General features: G+C 37.8%; 1 protein-coding gene across 1 annotated transcript in view; it reads right to left on the minus strand.

Moving 5' to 3' along the window:
- The window catches only part of KPNA1 (karyopherin subunit alpha 1), a 68,788-nt gene that overhangs the window by 18,756 nt on the left and 29,228 nt on the right, over positions 1–20,804 (minus strand). The window contains exons 3-6 of the mRNA XM_034670442.1: positions 12,536–12,643; positions 9,905–10,004; positions 7,085–7,179; positions 427–569 (exon numbers count right to left, since the gene is read on the minus strand). Coding sequence (XP_034526333.1) covers positions 427–569; positions 7,085–7,179; positions 9,905–10,004; positions 12,536–12,643 — 446 coding nt within the window. The remainder of the gene's footprint in view (positions 1–426; positions 570–7,084; positions 7,180–9,904; positions 10,005–12,535; positions 12,644–20,804) is intronic.

The following is a 20,804-nucleotide window of genomic DNA, read 5'->3' on the forward strand; positions in this document are numbered from 1 at the left end:
CGCCCCCCTGCTCATGTGCTCTCCTCTCTCTAAAATAAATAAATCTTTAAAAAAAAAAGTATATAAGGGCTCCAGGTGCCTGGCTGGCTTAGTTGGTGGAGCATGCAAGTCTTGATCTCAGGGTTGTAAGTTCAAGCCCCACGTTAGGTGTAGAGATTACTTAAAAAATAAAATATTTAAAAATAATAAAATAAAAATAAAATGTATATAGGACTTTAAAAAATTCAGGGCTGGAAGGGGAAAATGGTTTTATATTTCCAAAAAAGATTCTGCCTACATTCACTATGAAATTTTCCATTTTGGTTTAGATTTCTAGAACATTCCCTGTGATGAACCATGGACTGTCATGGCCAGGTGGTGAAACTGAGGCCCTGAATGTAAGACCAAAGGAAAAAATGGTATTCTTTCACTTGCTTCTCTTTGCTTCATTTTTTTACCTGCTCCTGGACATCTTCGAACTCTGAGCTGAGCAACTCTATGAAGATAGGCACAGCTCCTGCCTGAATCACAATCCGGGTCTGAAGAGAATTTCCTGAAGCAATATTTGTCAATACCCAAGCTGATTCAAACTATAAAGATAAAAATAATTTTATTATCTTATTAGCATTTAACAGCTTATTTTTAGCTATAACAATAAGGTTTTCTGTACATGAAGAAAAGAATCTGAAATCATTATTTGCACATAATCTATTAGATGGATTCTGTATCAATTTTAAATGGAGAATTCCCAGTAGAAATACCTCAATCTAGAATATTCAGTCTAAAATTTGGTCTAAAATTTCAGACCAAAGTAGACCAAAGCTGACATAAGACCATAGAAAGAATGAGGGACTGCTTCATATACTGATATAAATGATCTCCCAAGAAAAAAATGGGGAAAAAAAAAAAAGCCTATAGCATCATACTATATTTTCTAAAAGGGTTAAGAAGGAATATATGCATTAATTTACTTATGGTACAGAATACCTCTGGCAGGAGTCATAAAAAACTGTAAATACTTGTTACCTACGTGGAGAGGTAAGGGTGAATGGGAAACCTCTCATTGTAAAACCTTGTGTACCTTTTGGCCTTAAATCATGTATATTATCTAATAAAAAATAAAAGTAAATAATTTCCATAAGATGGACAAAGTGAAAAGCAGGGAGGATGTTAATGTAAAAAAGTGTAAGACACAAGGACAGTGAAAAAGGCAAAAGATATTTTAAATGATAAGAGAGCCAAAAGGAGTTAACTGGCATTCAATTAATGGAAACGGCAACTTCAGAGCATAAGAGTTTCTGACAAATGAGAGGGCTCCAAACTAAAGTACAGAGGTAAGAGTTTTTTAAAAAGAGCATTCTTAAAGGTTGATAAAGTGGTAAACAGAAGGTATGAAGGAAATCATGGCCAACAAAAAGTACAGCATGTTACTCATCTGCCCATCTTTACAGTAATTTGACTCTCTAGAGATCCTAAAATGGAGAAATCCAAGAATGAGCTCTTAAAATTCTGTGTACTTAAAGAGTTCTTAGTAAACTTTAGTTTTGTTTCCTTCTTCTGCTCTGTCTTCTATTTATCCTTTAATGAAGCACATATGCAGAAAAAAATTCAGTGATATGTCCCTTGAATGAGAGACCAATAAAAAGTCACTGAAAGAGCTGTGACTCTTCTAAAAGCTTTTGGGCAACTGAACAGCAGCTGTCATATGGAAAACTAAATCATCAATCATTGGGTTTGGGGGAAAGAATGCAGAAGACATGGGAAAACAATCTGACTGGCACAGTCCAAAGCCTGTGAATGACAGCAAATTCACCACAGAAGACGCTTAAAGAAGGAGACGTTCCAAGAAACCTATGAATGTGACACACACAAATGAGTACAGTAGTTAGGTAGCCTAACTGGACAATGATATTACAGCAACAAGGAGGCCCAGACCAGGAGCACCACAGTTAAAGAGAAAATCTTTTCCTTTTGATAACTCTGTTACAAGAGAAGTTCAAGAGACTTCTAAACACTGAATATCACAAAATAAAAATTCTATCACATACCACCTCCATAATTAAATCACTCCTGAAATCTGTGCTCAAACCCTTTTCTATCTGTCTAAGCTGAAACTTTACATTTGTTAAGTACTTCGTATTTTCAAAGCATTACTCACATGTTCCTCACAACATCCCAGAGTAGTCTCGCTTTTGTAGTTTATGAATGAAGAAACTATCAGAAAAAGATCCAACAATCTAATTATTTATGTTATGCAGTCATTCAAAAAACTACTACAGCCTCCCAATCGAGTATGCTTATGAAGCCAAGCCATTGTCTCCTCTCTGACACACACCTGTAACATTGACAAAAATCTTTCAATTGCTTGGAGTTTTGCTATCCAGGCAAGAAATTTGAAAATAACAATATGCCAGAGATATGCCAGATCCTTTAAGAAAACAGTTTGTCTAAAACGCAGTTTCTTTTGCTTTCTAGGAAAACTAACTAGCAGAGTTAAAACTGATTAACAGAGACAGATGATGTGAATACAAAAGCAAACCCTCCCCAGATGTCAGGCTCCAAGCTGAACAGAGTCATCAGATACTGCAGAGACCAAGTCAAAGAAATGACAACTGTGAGGAAAAGCAGCGTGTGAAGAAGGAGTGAGATGGGCATACATACCAGTCTTTGTCAAAGAGAAAACAGACTGCGGTGAGATTTTGATGCAAATGAAATGACAACAATAACCTGCGTAGATAAAGGCTTATTAAAGAATTATCAATGAGAAAAAATTAGAATACTCATTGCTGCCAGAGTTGAAGCTGCTCTTTGTCTGATGAGGTTTAGTACCAGGGGTCTCACAGGAAATGAGAGGGAATTCCAGATGCTACTTAAGAGAATGAAATGGAAAAGCAAAAGAGAGTGACAATGAATAGGAAAATAGAGAATAAGTAACAGGCTAAACACGGATGGAAGAAAATGGGAAATTAGGCTATCTCAGCAAAAGAAGAATGTACCAGAGCTATGTTTATTACTAAGAAGTACACAGTGATGATAACCTCTGAAAGCAATACTCAAGGCCTCCCCTGGTAAGAACAGAAATCAGAAAGCATCAGGGACAGAAACAGATGAATAACTTATAACCAGAGAACCACTGAAAATCATATTCGTGCATGAATAAGGCATTCTCTTTCACACGAGCACACACACATAGTGATTACTCTGATGTGTACCTTGTAAAAACTCATCAAGCTGTACTTGTGCAATTTTCTATGCCCATCTGTGTATTTGTGTGAAATGTACGTATATAGGTAGGAGACAGGAGGGAAGGAGGAAGTGCTGTTAATAAAGTGCTAAAGAAACAACTTTCAAATGTCTTTAATATGTATGTTTTTTAAAAACTGGGTGTACTTTAAACTAACCTCTCTTTCACTGGGTATTGCCGTCTTTGTGTTGTTAATGTTTCGGCTTTGGGTCCCAGGTTAGAATTTACATGCAAGAGAGCTATGAAATGTGAAAGTCCAGAGTTAACAGCAAAAACAATTGCATAAGGTTAGAACAATGGCCAGAAAAAGTAATTTAGGTAACCACGAGACTCAAAAAAACCGGTAACATGATGAATAAAATCTAAAAATGGTATCACTTGAAGTAATAAATGGTAGCCAAAATAACTATAATCCTTACTTCCTCTTTTTGTTTTAAACTACTATATTCTTAATGTCCCAAGAACAGTACCATGCAAGGAAAACAACTTGTCATGCTATGATACTTGTAAATTTTAACTCCACTATTTTCACTGTCCAGACTTGCTAAATAAGGCTACAGTTGATATCTGAAGGTCACACTGCGGATTTGGTATTTTCTCTCTTCCCTTTCTCAGTCTCTACCTTCTGGTGCTCAGTTCCTTAAATAAGGAAAATGAGAATCCAAAGCTGAAGTACTTCTGACCTCCTATCAAGTTTCCCACTCCAGGTTGAGGTACGCCTGGTTCCCTTTCTCCATTTGGATCAGGACTCTGTTGCTGGCCACTTTGCCGGGTCCACTCTGGCTCCTAGCAAATGCCAGGCTCACCTGGAGAGCAAGTGAAAAGAGAGGCTCACATCAGAAAAATAAAGCCAGATATCAAACTCTGCAGAGAACAGTGCCTGAGTCATCTGAGCAACCTTTCAAGAAAGGCAGAGGGATCAATGAGGATGGAAAAAGACACAGGAACATGAAGGCTTACTGCAGTTGATTACATTAAGCTTTTGTATGGGACAAGAAAGGCAAGAATGGGGAAACTAAACCAATTTAATTTAAATTTATGATTTTAAGAGGAGTACCTAACGAATGGAACTAGGATGCAATTTACTTATTTCTAGCTATTTTCATAATAAGCTTCTATAAGAGAATGCAACATCTCAGCACTGCAGAAGACAGTACAAACGTGCTGGGCCTGGACTCCAAAAACCAAACAAAGTAGGCCCAGGGGATATACCATAAGGCAGACCAATCTCCTATCAAAGGTTCAGATATGTCTGAGGCTTACGTGTCACTGAACTTGAGAATGTTCTTAGCTAGGTAACATTATTTGCTGCCAAAATGCTAGATTCCACCCCTGTTCATCTCGTTTGAGGCAAATGAGTATCTGGGTAGCACTGCCCAAAGCAGGCATTTTTATCTCCCTGGTGTGAGGCAGGATCTCACTGATTCAATGTAAGGAGAGCCAGAAAGTAAGTGAAGAGAGCCTTCACTAGGATTCACAGTTCTTTACCTATGGAATGAAGGGATTAAGTTTGTCCACAGGATTTATCAGGGCCTTGAGCTATTACTATGATTACATATTGTTACTCTCTTTCTAGAAGAGAAATGGCAAAAGCCCCATTCCAAAAACGTACTATTCAGATTTCTAGTAAGCAGGTAGGAGCATCAGGGACGACTTATATCGTAGTGCTCTCCAAGAAGACAGAGGAAGGAGTACCCTCCAAGCTTCCCAGAGCATGTCTAATTATGTGAGCACGAAGCTTCCTGACTCTAACGTCTCCCTCAATATACCTGCTCCTCCTGCTTCTGGAGTGGATGATGTTAGCCACTAGTCACACTGGAGAGAGAATACCATGTTGTACTTAAAGTGTACACCGAAGAAAAGTTGGGGATGATGACCTTTAGATAATAAACAGATTGGTTATTTCTCAGAGTCTTTGGACAGCTAAGTTGAAAATCATGAGGTGGTCGCTTCCAAAGGAATCATTTCTCACTCTTTCAGCCTAATTATTTACACAAGGGTGGAATCTGAGAATTTAGAAAGAAGCAAATCAGAGATTTCCAAAGGTTTTCATCTTCAGAAGATCCAAGTTCTAGGATTACAGAATCAAAAATGATGTAGCATTTCCACGTGGTAGCCAGAAGAGGGCACTGTCTGAGAGAACATACGGCACTCTTTGGGGGAGTATCGGAAAATGTGGAGATGGGGAAAGGCCCAGTTCTCTTTTTTCATTTTAGGCCTAGAGGTTATACCATCCTTCTTTAACACATTAAGGAACTGGACCTCTGTGACCACCTCTTAGAAACTGCTAGATCCAGGAGCAAATTCAGTATCTCTCAACTATTCTCAGCGTCAGAGATAGGATACATATTTTCACATGGACAAAATGATAATTTCCCTACCTCCCTCTTCCTACAAAGCTTTTCAATGATAAACTGCAGTAAGGCTCTTCATTAGATCCCTCTGGTTCTCTTGGCAGGTTGCTTAGGGCTCAGGCTCGGTACTCTGCAGTGTTGGTTGTCTGGATTTCCTTTTTTTTTTCTGATAAAAGTCTCTTTCCTTGCTCTCTAGGTGAACCTGATTATTTTTCAGGTGTCCGATGATCCTGGCCTTAGACAGGGACCAGAATTACAATCCAAGAGGCAGCTAGCAAAACAGAATCTTAATTCAAATGAACTTGGGGATTAGTAAAAGTCAAACTGGAGAAGAAAAACTGATGGGACACTGAAGTACTCTACCTTTTCTGGATTTCTTGTTTTTCTTCTGGAAAGAACTCATCACCGCAACAAAGAGAGTAAAAGGAGGAGAAAGATGGGGTGGGAGGAAAGGAGAGAAAATATCAAGACAAAGCATCAAGTCTTACGAATCATCTACAATCCTCCGAACAGTAAAGAACCTGGGGACAGGGGTTATTATCAGTTACAAAAATACCCCACTCCCTACAGCCTTAGAGAATAAGGCAAAAACGGATAAAAAGGTGAAAGTTATTTTTAGGGTTAACTTGTTATTGGTAAATTTACTTGGAAAACTAACCTCATCTGTGATCTACTCTACACCTAACCCATTTTCATAGTTGGAGAATCTCTCTAAGGGGCCTGAGCCCTTCAGATTAGCTCCTACAAGTAAGAATTTAGATATCACAGGTACTGGTTACAGAATAACGCAGAAACTGATTCAACGGGTTACTCTAAGGAAGTACAGCTACTGAAAAATTACCAGTTTACTAAAAATCCAACTTTATTCAGGAAAAAAAACAACAGTATTTTAAAACTTCTAGGTAACTGCCAGGATGAGTCAAGTGACAGCTGGTTCTTTTTACTATGAAAACTATACAACCCAGAAGTTGCAGAATTTCCTCCTGGAACTCCTATATAATACAGTACTGATAGACTAAATCAACCTAGCACCAAGCACCAACATTCACAACAAGGCTATCTCCTTGTCAGCTCTTGAGGGGAAGGGGAAGGATTTAATTAGGACCAGGTTTGGGGGTTAGTGAGTCTCTAATCAAGCCCATGTTACACAGCCTTGCAAAGCCAACAAATATAATCTAAAAATCCTTCAAAACCAAATTTTACGTAGCCCACACTTAGGTTCTATCTGTAATGACTTCTCTACCACACACAATTCCCTATTAAGTATGATCCACAATCACCATAAAATAATATTTTTTCATGACTAAAAATGACAAGAATTCTAAAGAGTAAGACCAAGGGCCTAGATGTTAACAAAGCTATCAAAGCAGCTTGCAATGTGGTTGTCAGGAACATCATATCAAAAATGAACCCCCTGTATAAATTAACGTAAGTAACAAATCTGTACATAAAATGTCAGCTTGCAAAGGGAAGTAAAAGAGGAAGCAAGAAATGAACATGTCCGCACCTGCAGTGTACAGTTCTCCTTCCGTTTGAGGAACTCCACAAACCTGGCCACTACTCCTGGCGTGCTGATGACTTCATCAATAGGAGGATTAGGTTCTGTCTCCCCGTAAGATAAAAGGAAAGAAGAAAAATAATCCTTTCATTTCAATGCAAGGACTTTATTATTTCAAACTTACGTCATAATATCCCTCCCTCTATTTTAGCATCTCTTTCATACTGGAAATCTAAAAAAGAAAAAAAATGTAAAACTGTAAATGTAAAATTGAGTTCAGTCACTTTGAGACTAGGGTAGCTCAAAAGGTTTCACAATAAGGTAAGCTTTAATGTGGAAATGATGGCCAGACGACTCAAAAATTAAAGTTAACGCCGCTACAACTTTAGGAAACTTAGAAAGTAGGGGAAAAAACATCCAAACACAGCCGTACTATTCTTTCGGTATACTTCCTTCTAGCCCTGTCTCTGTATACGGGTTTTTAGTCTGTCTAACAGCAAGCTGTTTTCAGAAACTGGGTTAGGTGGCTCTGGATGTGCTTGCAGGATTTAATTTTACAGCTCTGGTGGTAAGTAGGAGCCAGCAAGAATTCACTAAGGATGACTTGCCAAATTAATCTCATTTTTCATTTATGACAACAGAGTAGCTTATAAATGAAATCATTTGACAGAAACATGTTTGGTAAATAGATAGAAAATGTCCTCAACCATCAGCATGGTAATCTCCCAGCGAGAGATCTGACGAAGTTCCTGATGACATTCATGTAATGATGCAAGAAAAACGGCAGGTGGATTACAGACTTACTACCACGGTTTCTTAGCGAAGTCCACAGCTTTACTGAAAAAAAGGTGACTGATGGAGTTAATTTGGAACGAGCTCTGATGACATGTTCTTTGCCTGGTTAACATTTTTGTCAACCATTTGGAAAACACAACAAATAAATTTGATGATCATAATAAAGATGAAGTAGTTAAAATGCTAGATTACAGAAATAACATATAGGAAGAACAATAAACTGAAGTTAGCAGCAATAAAGCAGGATTTAGCAACTGAATATTTTAAAAAGCCATTTAAAAAAATCTACATGACTTTACAGACAAAACCTAAAAACAGTGCATGAAGAGAAGTTCTAGGGAGTTTAGATGGCTGCAAATACAGTGAACCATTATTGTGCCATGACTACCAAAATAACTGATGCTATCTTGGAGTACGTTACTGGAATGTGTAGTCTCAGGACAAGGAAAGCAATCTCTCCCCACACCTTAGGGTAATAAGAGGACATCTGAAGTACTGTATTCTAGTCATTACTTTTTTTTTTTTTAAGATTATTTATTTATTTATTTATTTGCCAGAGAGAGAGAGACAGCAGGAGTGAACACAGGCTGAGTGGGAGAGGGAGAAAGAGGCTTCCCGCTGAGCAGGGAGCCCGATGTGGGGCTTGATCCCAGGACCCTGGGATCATGACCTGAGCCAAAGGCAGACGCTTAATGACTGAGCCACCCAGGCGCCCCTCTACTTATCACATTTTTAAGAGGGATGGCTGGCAAACCAGAATCCAGGCAGGAAAGCAGTAGAGAGCAGTGAAAGGTCCTACAAAGCCCTGTGGTGTGAGAAAGGCATTAGACTCAGCATGCTGAAAACAGACAAGGGGAATGGGGAAGGTGTACATGATAATGGCCTTCGAACATTAAGTTGTCACACAAAAAATATTAATTTTTATGTCACACACAATTTTGTTATGTCTATTATGTTATAGAGGTTTTTATTCCAGGTCCCTCAAGGGATATATCTATCGCTTATGACTCCAAAAAACTATACCTTACTACTGGAGGGAGGGGAGGGGAGGGTCTGCTGTTAATTTAACGTCAGTATTTACTATCAACATTTTAATGTGGTTCAGATTTCCACAGTTCTTTTTACTTGTCCAGAATGGCAAAGGTATCATATTCTAGTCTACCCTAATTATACCAAAAAGAAAAAGATGATAATTACCCTGACCACCAATAAATCCATACTTAAATTTCATGGTAAAATGATAACATTAAAACCAACAATCACTGATCTTTCACCTGATACTTTAAAAGTTTTTCTTGGGGTACCTGGCTGGCTCAGTTGGTAGAACATGTGACCTTGATCTCGGGGTTATGAGATCAAGCCCCATGTTGGGTATAGATATTACTTAAAAATAATAAAATCTTTTTAAAAAAACAGTTTCTACATTTGAATTAACATGAAATACTGACACTGTTCTTATCATTTTAAAGGTCTTTTATAAATTAGCTCAGAGATGAAAATAATGCTGCTTTCTGGTCCTGATAAGACTATATAAATAAAGAAATTCAGAAGTTAGCCATGGCTCATAATTACATATATATCTATATGTGTCCTTTTATTTTGTTGACAGACACACTCCAAAGCAATTTATCTGTGATGGGAAAAACAGATTATGGGAAAGTAGTATTTTTTTTTAACTGAATGAAAAAACATACAGTTGACCCTTGAACAATACAAAGGTTGTGGCACCAATCCCTGCACAGTCAAAAATCCTTGTATTAACTTTTGACTCCCTCAAAACCTAGCTAACAATAGTCTACTGTTGACAGGAAACCTCACCAATAACATAAACAGGCAATTACCACATACTTTGTATGTTATATGTATTACATACTGTAGTCCTACAATAAAGTAAACTAGAGAAAAGAAAACGTTATCAAGAAAATCGTAAGAAAGAGAAAATACATTTACAGTACTATACTGAATTTACTGAAAAAGATCTTCAAGCCCTTGTCATTCAAGGGTCAGCTGTACTTTAACATATTTAGAACTCACCTTTTGAAAGCAATTTTCTGAATTTCTGTGTTGCTGAAAGCTGTTGCTCTGGGCTATTGGAAAATATCATTTCGATCATGTCGGAAGTAATAACTCCACCCTGCAAACACAAACAAAAAGCAAACATGATAAAATTTTAACTTTAATTCAAAGGAAAACAAAGACAGTGTAAGTTGTGGCTACATTAAGTTAATCATATTTACCTAGAAGAGTTACATAAAGGTAGGATAATCTTTACACGTAGAAATGTCTGAGATGATTAATAATGTGATAAAGCCAAATACTCTATCATTAAGAGCTCATTACAGTGAGAAAGTAATCTTAGTAGTAAATACTAAGACAAGGTGTTTAGTACTCTTCCTCTCTTGCTCCTCCCACAGTTGGTTGTTCCTTGTCATTCAAGTTCTAAAAGAAGGCTCTTCATGACCTCCAAATCTAAAGCAGCCGCTCCATCTCTATCACTCTACTTTAATCCCAGGCCAGCCTTTTTCACTATCAGATTTTTTTTTCAGTTATGTATTTAATTCCCAGGTTCTTCCAGTATAATATAAGCTTCTTGAAAGCCAAAGACCCTGTCCATCTTCTCATTCTATCACTGATGGCTGGCATACAGCAGATGCTCAACAAATATTTATTGAATGAGTACAGAATAGTCTTATATAAATCAGATTCTAGCCACTTTCAGATTTAACAACTCCTGAATTTATTTAAAATTTCTATTTTCTTTACTAAAACTTTCAGTTTTCCACTGTTTTCTTGCTTTATTAGAACTTTTCCATTTTCTACAACAACCCATCTCCAGTATTAGTAGTTAACCTTCTTTTCAGGGTCACTTGTCACAATAAAATAAAGTTCTTATCATTTCAGGAAGGGTTAGTTAGTCAATAAGATGAATCATGAAGAAAGCTGCACTGAGTTGTAAATGCTGGAGGGTTGGTAAGCAATACCTAACACTTAAGAATCCCAGGGGGGAGAGTGAAGCATTCTGCTCTTAACAGTCCGAAAAGTAACTAATTTAAAACTTACAAAACTGATTCCTGAATAAACAAAGCTACCTATATGATTCTGTTATAAATGTTTGGATACACTTAGATATACACATTCTCTCTCACACACACACAAACACACACACACACATACACAAACACATGTTCTCTTCCCTCTCTTATCCCCTAATAGAAGATGTATTGACTTTACATTCATGGTATTAAAGTACTGTTGACTTTATATCACAGCATTCAAGTTACAAGAAATCAAGGAGACGAACATCACTCAAGGACTTAACGTCTTCTGGGGAAAAGGACAGTGCATTTTTAGTTGCACAAAGGATAACTATCATGTTACATGGAGGTACGGCTTGTTATTTCTTCATCTGAGACTCAGTGTGGTTTAAGGAGTTCTGTAGGGATGCCAAGTTGCCAAGGAGTATATTAGGGTGGTTAATTTTATATATCAACTGGGTTAGGTTATGGTATCCAACTGTTCAAACACACACTGGTCTAGACTTGCTATGAAAGTATTTTTTAGATGTGATTAACATTTAAATTAGTATACTCAAGTAAAGTACTTTACTCTCCAAAATGTGGGTGGGCCTCATCCAATCAGTTGAGGGTCTTAAGAGCAATGACAGGTTTCCCGAACAATTTCAGCGTTATAACTACAACATCAATGCTTACCCGAATTTTCAGCCTACTGACTTGCCCTACAGATTTTGGACTTACCAACAACAATTAATGAGCCAATTCCTGAAAATCAATCAATCAATCTCCTATTGGTTGTTTCCTCCATAAAACCCTAATGCTACGGTCTACAAAACACTTCCTATTTATTTTAACATCCACTAAAAGAACAACAACAAAAAAACGGACAGCTCGGCTTTCTGAAGGACCTAGAAGAATTCACCACAAAATGATAGTGTTGGCTTCAATGTCTATATAGATTCCAAAGTGNATTTAAAAGGGGCACAGGGCGGGGGGGAGAAAAAACTTATTTTCTCAAAGAGAGTAAGAATCTAGTAACAGTGGTTGCCAATGAAGAAAGAAATTGGGTGGAAGAAAGATTTCCCTTTTTGAAAAACCATCTGTGTGTGTGTGTGTGTGTGTGTGTATGCTCTGTTAATTGACTACAATAAATTAGAAATGTAGACAGGTATAATCCATACAAATAAAGCATTGATTTTTATCTGCTTATGTAACCTCAAGAAAATTACAAAATGGGTTATAACAGAAAATTCTAACAGCTGTGATGTGGAACCAATTTTTAAAATCATATAAAATCATATAAACATGCCCAATTTGATAACTGAAATGAATAGCAAACTGGGATTTCCTTTAAAGTATCCCTTATTATTTAATTTTAAAGGAATAATTTTATAATTATCTTTTTAAATTTTAATAGCTGAATTAATCTTCATAATTTAGTTAATTCTGTTTAACTGCATGTTATTCAAACTATAATAAACATTTAGTGATCATGAGATTAAGTATATGGCTTCTTTTTAAAAATGAAATGTCAAGTACTTTCTATAGCCATCTACTAACACCTTTTTTAAAAACCCAAATAGAGAGCTATACTTCTTATCTTCCTCAGAAAAACACTTCTAAAAAGAGTTTCTTTCATTATCTTACTTACTGGTGCCATCTCCATGTTATTAATCTGAGCCTCATGGAAGCCTCCATCTGACATAACTTCTTCTTCTGTTTCTTCCTCTGCTGTAGCAACATTTCTTCGCTTGAATAACTGAAAAATAAAAGACTGTGACTCAAGTATTCTAATACAAGGGAGTTCAACATGCAAACACTAGGAACACCACTTAAAAGGCAGTAAGGAAGGATGGAGTTTTTTGAAAATCACTTTAAAAATTCTAAAGGTTGTGCCACCTCTGACCTTTCCTGATGAGGAACTATTTCAGAATTCTCCAGTCTTATAATCTGATGCAATTAACTATCACAATATGCTGTTACCAACACTTGATGTGGTAAAATTACTAAGGGAAGCCTGACACTGCAGGACACATGAAAAGGGTAAGGTTGAAAAACGAGCCAGGACATGCTTGGCCGTTCCCCTCATTCCTCTATGTTAAGTTGGTGATCGTATAGTCTTACCAGTACATTAGGGGAAATGATAAAAATGATGTCAGAATGACTTAATACATCCCTCTTAACCCTCAAAGATGATGAACTGAGACTTCCCGATCTTTCCAACCTGTCCAGCAACCAGTGATAACAAGTGACTACTGCTTGAACACTACCTTTAAAGCACCTATTAATTTGTGTAGGCAAAGAATACTTCCTTCCAAAGGTAGCCCAATAAGGTGTCTCCATTATATCTTTAATTGTCCGAAGCAGTTCACTTGTTCAAGCAATGATGGAGTAACAATAACTTATCCTCTCATCCTACACAACTCTAAAAGCAGACAAAATCCATAAAATAATAGGTTTCAGCCAATGGATAACAGGCAGCCCAGGTAGTGATCCTTCAGAAAAGAAAAGAAAAAAGACTTGCCCTATGACTGCCTCAGACTATTGCCTGGACAGAGTTTCCAGGCTGTAGCACAGGGAGGGCAAAACCCAAACAGGGCCTATAGGCTCCCTCAGTTGAGGAGACAAGACTTTAGAAATGAGGAGGCCAAGGCAACTAGAATCCATAGGCAAAGTAATGAAGAGAAGAGATCAACACAGAAAGAACTCTAAACCTCTACAGAAAATTCCCCATGAGTATTTAGCTCTGTACACAAGCACAGGTGTATAAGGAAAATATAGCTGGGAAAGGAACCACCTCCAACAAACACGCAGAACAATTCTGGAAGTTATATGGCAAGGAATATTCATGTTTCAACCATACAATAGAAAAGACTTCCTAAAATATATAGGGCATTTATTTAGAACACTCAGAAGGATACCAATTAAGAAGTGAGGCTAGAGTAGCTCTAGATTAAAGGGTATTAAAGGTCCAGCCCAATGAAATGCAAAAACAAACTGGTTCCAAGTAATTTACTAAACCCAAAGATAAATTCAGAATTATACATATTAAAAGATAATAAGAACAACAAGCAAGGTAAAATTCACAATGCCTGGAATTCAACTGAAACTACCAAGCACTAAAAAGAAGAAAAGACTATCCATAAGGAAGAAAAAAATCAATCAAAAAAATCACCTAAAAATGACAAAAATGGAAAAGAACATTAAAATTGTTATAAATATATTCCACATATTCAAAAAGTAGAAGTATTAACAGTATGAGAGATAGGAAGAGATGAACAAAAAGACTAAGCAAACACCTAGATATGAAAAATACAATTTTTCAGATGAAAAGTACACTGGATGGGAACAGAAGATAATATATCGCAGAAGAAAATATTAGTAAATTTAAGGACATAGCAATATAAACACTCCAAAATTAAAGACATGGAAAAAAGGCTGAGAAAATAGGTACAAAACAGAAGTCAGTTGTGGGACATCAAGTGACCTAATATACATGTACTGGAGGCCTAAGGTTGGGGTGGGGGGAATATATTTAGAAAATCGTCAAAAAGTTGTTTGTTTGCTTTGGGGTTTTTTTTTTTTGTTTCAAGTTTTTATTTAAATTCCAGTTAGTTAACATATAGTGTAATGTTAGTTTCAGGAGTAGAATTTAGTGGGGCGCCTGGGTGGAACAGCGGTTAAGCGTCTGCCTTCGGCTCCGGGTGTGATCCCGGCGTTATGGGATCGAGCCCCACGTCAGGCTCTTCCGCTATGAACCTGCTTCTTCCTCTCCCACTCCCCCTGCTTGTGTTCCCTCTCTCGCTGGCTGTCTCTATCTCTGTGGAATAAATAAATAAAATCTTTAAAAAAAAAAAAAAAGGAGAATTTAGTGATTCATCACTTACATATAACACCCAGTGCTCATCACAAGTGCCCTTCTTAATACCCATCATGCATTTAACCCATCCCCCACTTACCTCCTATCAACCCGTTTGTTCTCTATAGCTAAGAGTGTTTTATGGTTTGCCTCTCTTGTTTTCCTCCTATGTTCATCTGTTTCATTTCCTAAATTCCACATAATGAGTGAAATCATATGGTACTTGTCTCTTTTTTACAGATTTTATTTATTTATTTATTAGAGAAAGAGAGACCACGCAGCATGAGCAGGGGAAGGGGCAAAGGGAGAGGGAGAAGGAGACTCCCCACTGAGCACAGAGCCTGACGCAGGGCTCAATCCCAGGACCCTGAGATCACGAACTGAGCTGAAGACAGACACTTAACTGACTGAGCCACCCAGGTGCCCAGTATTTATCTTTCTATGACTGGCTTATTCTGCTTAGCGTTAACACACCCTAGCTCCATCCACATCACTGCAAATGGCAAGATTTCATTTTTATGGCTAATAGGCCATTGTATACCACTTCTTTTTTCCATTCATCATTAGATGGACATTTAGGCTCTTTCCATAATTTGGCTATTGCTGATAATGCTGCTATGAACATCAGGGTGCAGGTGTCCCTTTGGATCAGTATTTTTGTATCCTTTAGGTAAATACCGAGAGGTGCAATTGCTGGATCCTAGGAAACTCCACACAGTTTTCCAGAACGGCTGCACCAGTTTGCATTGACACCAACGGTCTAAGAGGGTTCCCCTTTCTCACATCCTCACCAACGTTTGTTGTTTCCTGTGTTATTAATTTTAGCCATTCTGACAGATGTAAGGTGATATCTCATTGTAGTTTTGATTTGTATTTCCCTGATAAGTGATACTGGGCATCTTTTCATGTGTCTGTTAGCCATCTAGATGTCTTTGGAAAAATGTCTGTTCATGTCTTCTGCCCATTTCTTAACAGGACTGTTTTCTGGGTGTTGAGTTTGTAAGTTCTTTATAGATTATGCATACTAACCCTGTATCAGACATGTCATTTGCAAATATCTTCTCCCATTCTGTAGGTTACTGATTGTTTCCTTTGCTGTGCAGAAGCTTTTTATCTTGATGAAGGCCCAAAACTTCGTTTTTGCTTTTGTGGGAAAATTCCCTTGCCTCCAGGGAAGTATCTAGTAAGAAGCTACTTCGTCCAAGGTCAAAGAGGTTGCTGCCTGTGTTCTCCTTTAGGATTTTGATGGTTTCCTGTCTCACATTTAGGTCTTTCATCCACTTTGAATTTATTTTTGGGTATGGGGTTAGAAAGTGGTCCAGTTTCATTCTTTCTACATGCTGCTGTCCAGTTTTCCTAACACCATTTATTGAAAAGACTTTTTTTTCCATTAGATATTCTCTTCTGCTTTGTGGAAGAGTAATTGATCATATAGTTATGGGTTCATTTCTGGGTTTTCTGTTCTGTTCTATTGATCTATGAGTCTGTTGTTGTGCGAGTACCATACTGTCTTGATTACTACAGCTCTGTAATATAACTTTAAGTCCAGAACTGTGATGCCTCCAGCTTTGCTTTTCTTTTTCAGGATTGCTTTGGCTATTCAGGGTCTTTTGTGGTTCCATACAAATTTTAGGACTTATTGTTCTACCTCTGGGAAAAATGCTGGAGGTATTTTGATAGGGATTGCATTAAATGTGTAGATTGCTTTGGTTAGTATAGACATTTTAACAGTATTTGTTCTTCTAATCCATGAGCATGGAATGTCATTCCATTTCTTTGGGTCCTCTTCCATTTCTTTCAAAAGTGTTCTATAGTTTTCAGAGTACAGATCTTTTACCTCTTTGGTTAGATTTATTCCTAGGTATCTTATGGTTTTTGGTGCAGTTGTAAATGGGATAGATTCCTTGATTTCTTTCTGCTGCTTCACTGTTGGTATATAGAAATGCAACAGATTTCTGTATGTTGGATTTTGTATCCTGTGACTTTTCTGAATTTGCGTATCAGTTCGAGCAATTTTCTGGCGGAGTCTTTTGGGTTTTCCATAGAGTATCTGGTTGTCTGCAAATAGTGAAAGTTTGACTTCTTCCTTGTCAATTTGGATGCCTTTTATTTCTTTTTGTTGTCTGACTGCTGACACTACGACTTCCAGTCCTATGTTAAATAACAGTGGTGAGAATGGATATCCCAGGTCTCATTCCTGACTGTAGAGGAAAAGCTCTCAGTTTTTCCCCACTGAGGATGACATTAGTTGTCGGTCTTCTGTCTATGGCCTTCTGTATATGATGCTGAGGTATGTTCCTTCTACCCCTACTTTGTTTAGGGTTTTTTTAAGATTTTATTTATTTATTGACAAAGAGCCAGTGAGGGAGGAAACACAAGCAGGGGGAGTGGGAGAAGATGAAGCAGGCTCCCAGAGGAAGAGCCCGACATGGGGCTCGATCCCAGGATCCCGGGATCACGCCCTGAGCCGAAGGCAGACGCTCAACGACTGAGCCACCCAGGCGCCCCTGTTGAGGGTTTTTATCAAGAATGGATACTCTGTCAAATTCTTTTCCTGAATCTATTAAGAGAATCATATAGTTCTTACCCTTTATCGATATTGTGTACTGTGTTGATTTGTGAATACTGAACCACCCTTGCAGTCCAGGAACAAATCCCACTTGATCGTGGTGAATGATTCTTTTAATGTACTGTTGGATTTGATTTCCTAGTATTTTGTTGAGAATATTTGCATCCATGTTCACTGTGATATTGGCCTGTAATTGTCTTTTTTAGTAGGGTCTTTGGTTTTGAAGCCAAGGTAATGCTGGCCTCGAAGAAGGAATCTGGAAGTTTTCCTTCCATTTTAATTTTTTGGAACAGTCTAAGATGATAGGTATTGACTCTTCTTTAAATGTTTTGTAAAATTCCCCTGGGAAGCCATCTGGCCCTGGACTTTTGTTTACAGGAGATTTTTGATTACTGATTTAAATTCTTTGCTAGTTATCAGTCTGTCAAGTTTTCTATTTCCTCCTGTTTCAGTTTTGATAGTTTATACATTTCTAGGAATTTATCCATTTCTTTCAAACTGCCTAACCTGTTGGCATATAATTTTTCATAATATTGTCTTATAACTGTATTTCTGTGGTGTTAGTGTGATCTCCTCTCTCATTCATGATTTTATTTGGGTCCTTTCTCTTTTTCTTTTGGATAAGTCTGACTAGGGGTTTATCAATTTTATTAATTTTTTTCAAAGAACCAGCTCCCGGTTTCATTGATCTATTTTGTTTCTGTATCATTTATTTCTGCTCTAATTTTTACTATTTTCCTTCTTTGGCTGCCTTTAAGCTTCACTTGTTCTTCTAGATCCTCTAGGTGAAAGGTTAGGTTGTGTATTTGAGATTTTTCTCGCTTCTTGAGGTAGGCCTGTATTGCTGTATACTCCCCTCTTATGACCCCTTTTACTGTATCCTAAAGTTTTTGGACTGTCATGTTTTCATTTTTACTTGTTTTCATGTAGTTTTAATTTCCTCTTTAAGTTCCTGGTTGACCCATTCATTCTTTAGTAGGATGTTCTTTAACCTCCATGTATTTGTGGTCTTTCCAAATTTTTTCTTGTGGTTGACTTCAAGTTTCATAGCACTGCAGTCGGAAAATATGCATGGTATGATCTCAGTCTTTTTGTACTTGTTGAGGCCTGATTTGTGACCTAGTATGTGATCTCTTCTGGATAATGTCCCACGTGCACTAGAAAAGAATGTGTACTCTGCTGCTTTAGGATGAAATGTTCTGAATATATCTGTTAAGTTCATCTGGTCCAGTGTGTCATTCAAAGCCATTGTTTCCTTGTTGATGTTCTGCTTAGATGATCTGTCCTATGATGTAAGTGGGGTGTTAAAGTCCCCTACTATTACTGTATAATTACCAATGAGTTCTTTTATGTTTGTTACTGTTTTATACATTTGAGTGCTCTCAAGTTGGGGGCATAAATATTTACAACTGTTAAGACCTTCTTGTTGAATAGACCCCTTTATTATGATATAGTGTTCCTCTTCATTTCTTGTTACAGTCTTTGTTTTAAAATCTAGTTTGTCTAACATAAGTATTGCTATTCTGGTTTTCTTTTGACATCCATTTGCATGATAAATGGTTCTCCATCCCCTCATTTTCAATCTGCAGGTGTCTTTAGGTCTAAAACGAGTCTTTATAGGCAGCATATAATAGGGGGTCTTTTTTTTTAATTCATTTTTTAATTTAAGACCATTTTTAAACTATGTCTTTTGATTGGAACATTTAGTCCATTTACATTCAGAGTAATTATTGATAGATATGAATTTAGTGACATTTTATTACTTGTTTTATCATTGTTTCTGGAGATTTTCTCTCTTCCTTTCTAACCTTTCCTGATATTGGTCTTTCTTTCCCAAAGAGTCCTCTTTAAAATTTCTTGCAGGGCTGGTTTAGTGGTCACAAACTGCTTTAGTTTGTTTGTCTGGGAAACTCTTTATCTCTTCTTTAACTCGGAATGACAGCCTTGCTGGATAAGTATTCTTGGCTGCAGATTTTTCTCATTCAGCATGTTGAATACATCATACCACTCTCTTCTTGCCTGCCAAGTTTCTGAGGAGAGATCTGCTGCTAACCTTATTTGTCTTCCCTTGTAAGTTAGGGACTTCTTTTGTCTCACTGCTTTTAGGGGTTTTTTTCCTTAGCTCTATATTTTGCAAATTTAATTATGATTATGTCTTGGTATTGGCCTGCTTTTGTTGATTTTGATGGGAGTTGTCTGTGCCTCCTGGATTTAAATGTCTGTTTCCACATTAGGGAAGTTTTCAGCTATAGTTTCCTCAAATAAACCTTCTGCCCCCCTTTCCCTCTCTTCTTCTTCTGGGACTCCTATGATACAAACATTATTACACTTTATGGAATCACCGAGTTCCCTAAGTCTACATTCGTGATCTAATATTTTTCTTTCCCTCTTCCATTCAACTTCATTAATTTCCAAAATCTTCTATATCACTTACTCGTTTCTCTGCTTCTTCCATCCTTGTGGTCATTACATCCAGTTGGCTTCAAATCTCGGTTATTGCATTTTTCATTTCAGCCTGACTAGTAATTTTTTTGGTCTTCTATCTCTGCAGTAAGGGACTTCCTAGTGTCTTCTATGCTTTTCTCAAGCCCAGCTAATATCCTTATGGCTGTTACTTTAAATTCAGGATCAGGCATATTATTTATATATTTTGATTAGATCCTTGGCCATGACCTTTTCTTGTTCTTTCTTTTGGGATGAATTCCTCTGTCTTGGCATTTTGTGTAGTTCTCTTCTTCTGTGTGTTAGGAAAGCCTGTTATGTTTTCTGCTCCTTAAAGTAATGACTTTATGAAGAAGAGGTCATATACTATCCAGAGCCTGGCACTTTAGAAGTGTCTCTGATGTATGCTGTGTGCACTCTGCTGCTGTGTTTTGGCTGCTCTTTCCCTCAGGTCAGTCCTCTGCAGAGTTTCCCCTTGCTTGCAGTGGGGAGTGTCTGGACCTTGGCCAGAGTGTGGTGAGTTTTAACTAGATGTGCTCTGGTCTGCTTTTTAAAGAGACCTGATGCTATTTCCACCAGCTGAAGCTTTGCAGAACTCTATGGTCAGTAGACATGGTGCGTGCGGGGGTTTGTGGGGTCTTCCAGAGGAGGGGCCTGCTGCTCTGGTTCTCTAGCACAATGCCCGAGTAAAACAGCACCTGTAGAGCACAGGGGGGCAGGGCTGTTTAGGCCAATACTGTAGGCACTGTGCTGCTTATTGAAGTTAGTTTATGCTAAGTGGGTGGGGAGGAAAATGGCATCAGCCAGCTCTCTGGTTGCCGGAGAGGGAAGTTTGCCCACACCACTTGTCCAGGAAGCCCTCCCAGAGGAGCAGACAATCTCCCCTCATGTGTCCCAGGCATCCCTCAACTCGCTGCCTTCACCCTGTGTCCCAGCCGTCTGCCTGCATGGTAGCACAGTGCACCTTGGGGTCTATCCCAAGCAGGCATGCTGAGTTTTAAAACTACAAACCTTAGGGACCTGGCATGGCATGGGACTATGCTGGTCCTC

This window comes from Ailuropoda melanoleuca, chromosome 1, assembly GCF_002007445.2.
Source record: "Ailuropoda melanoleuca isolate Jingjing chromosome 1, ASM200744v2, whole genome shotgun sequence".
NCBI classification, from domain to species: domain Eukaryota; kingdom Metazoa; phylum Chordata; class Mammalia; order Carnivora; family Ursidae; genus Ailuropoda; species Ailuropoda melanoleuca.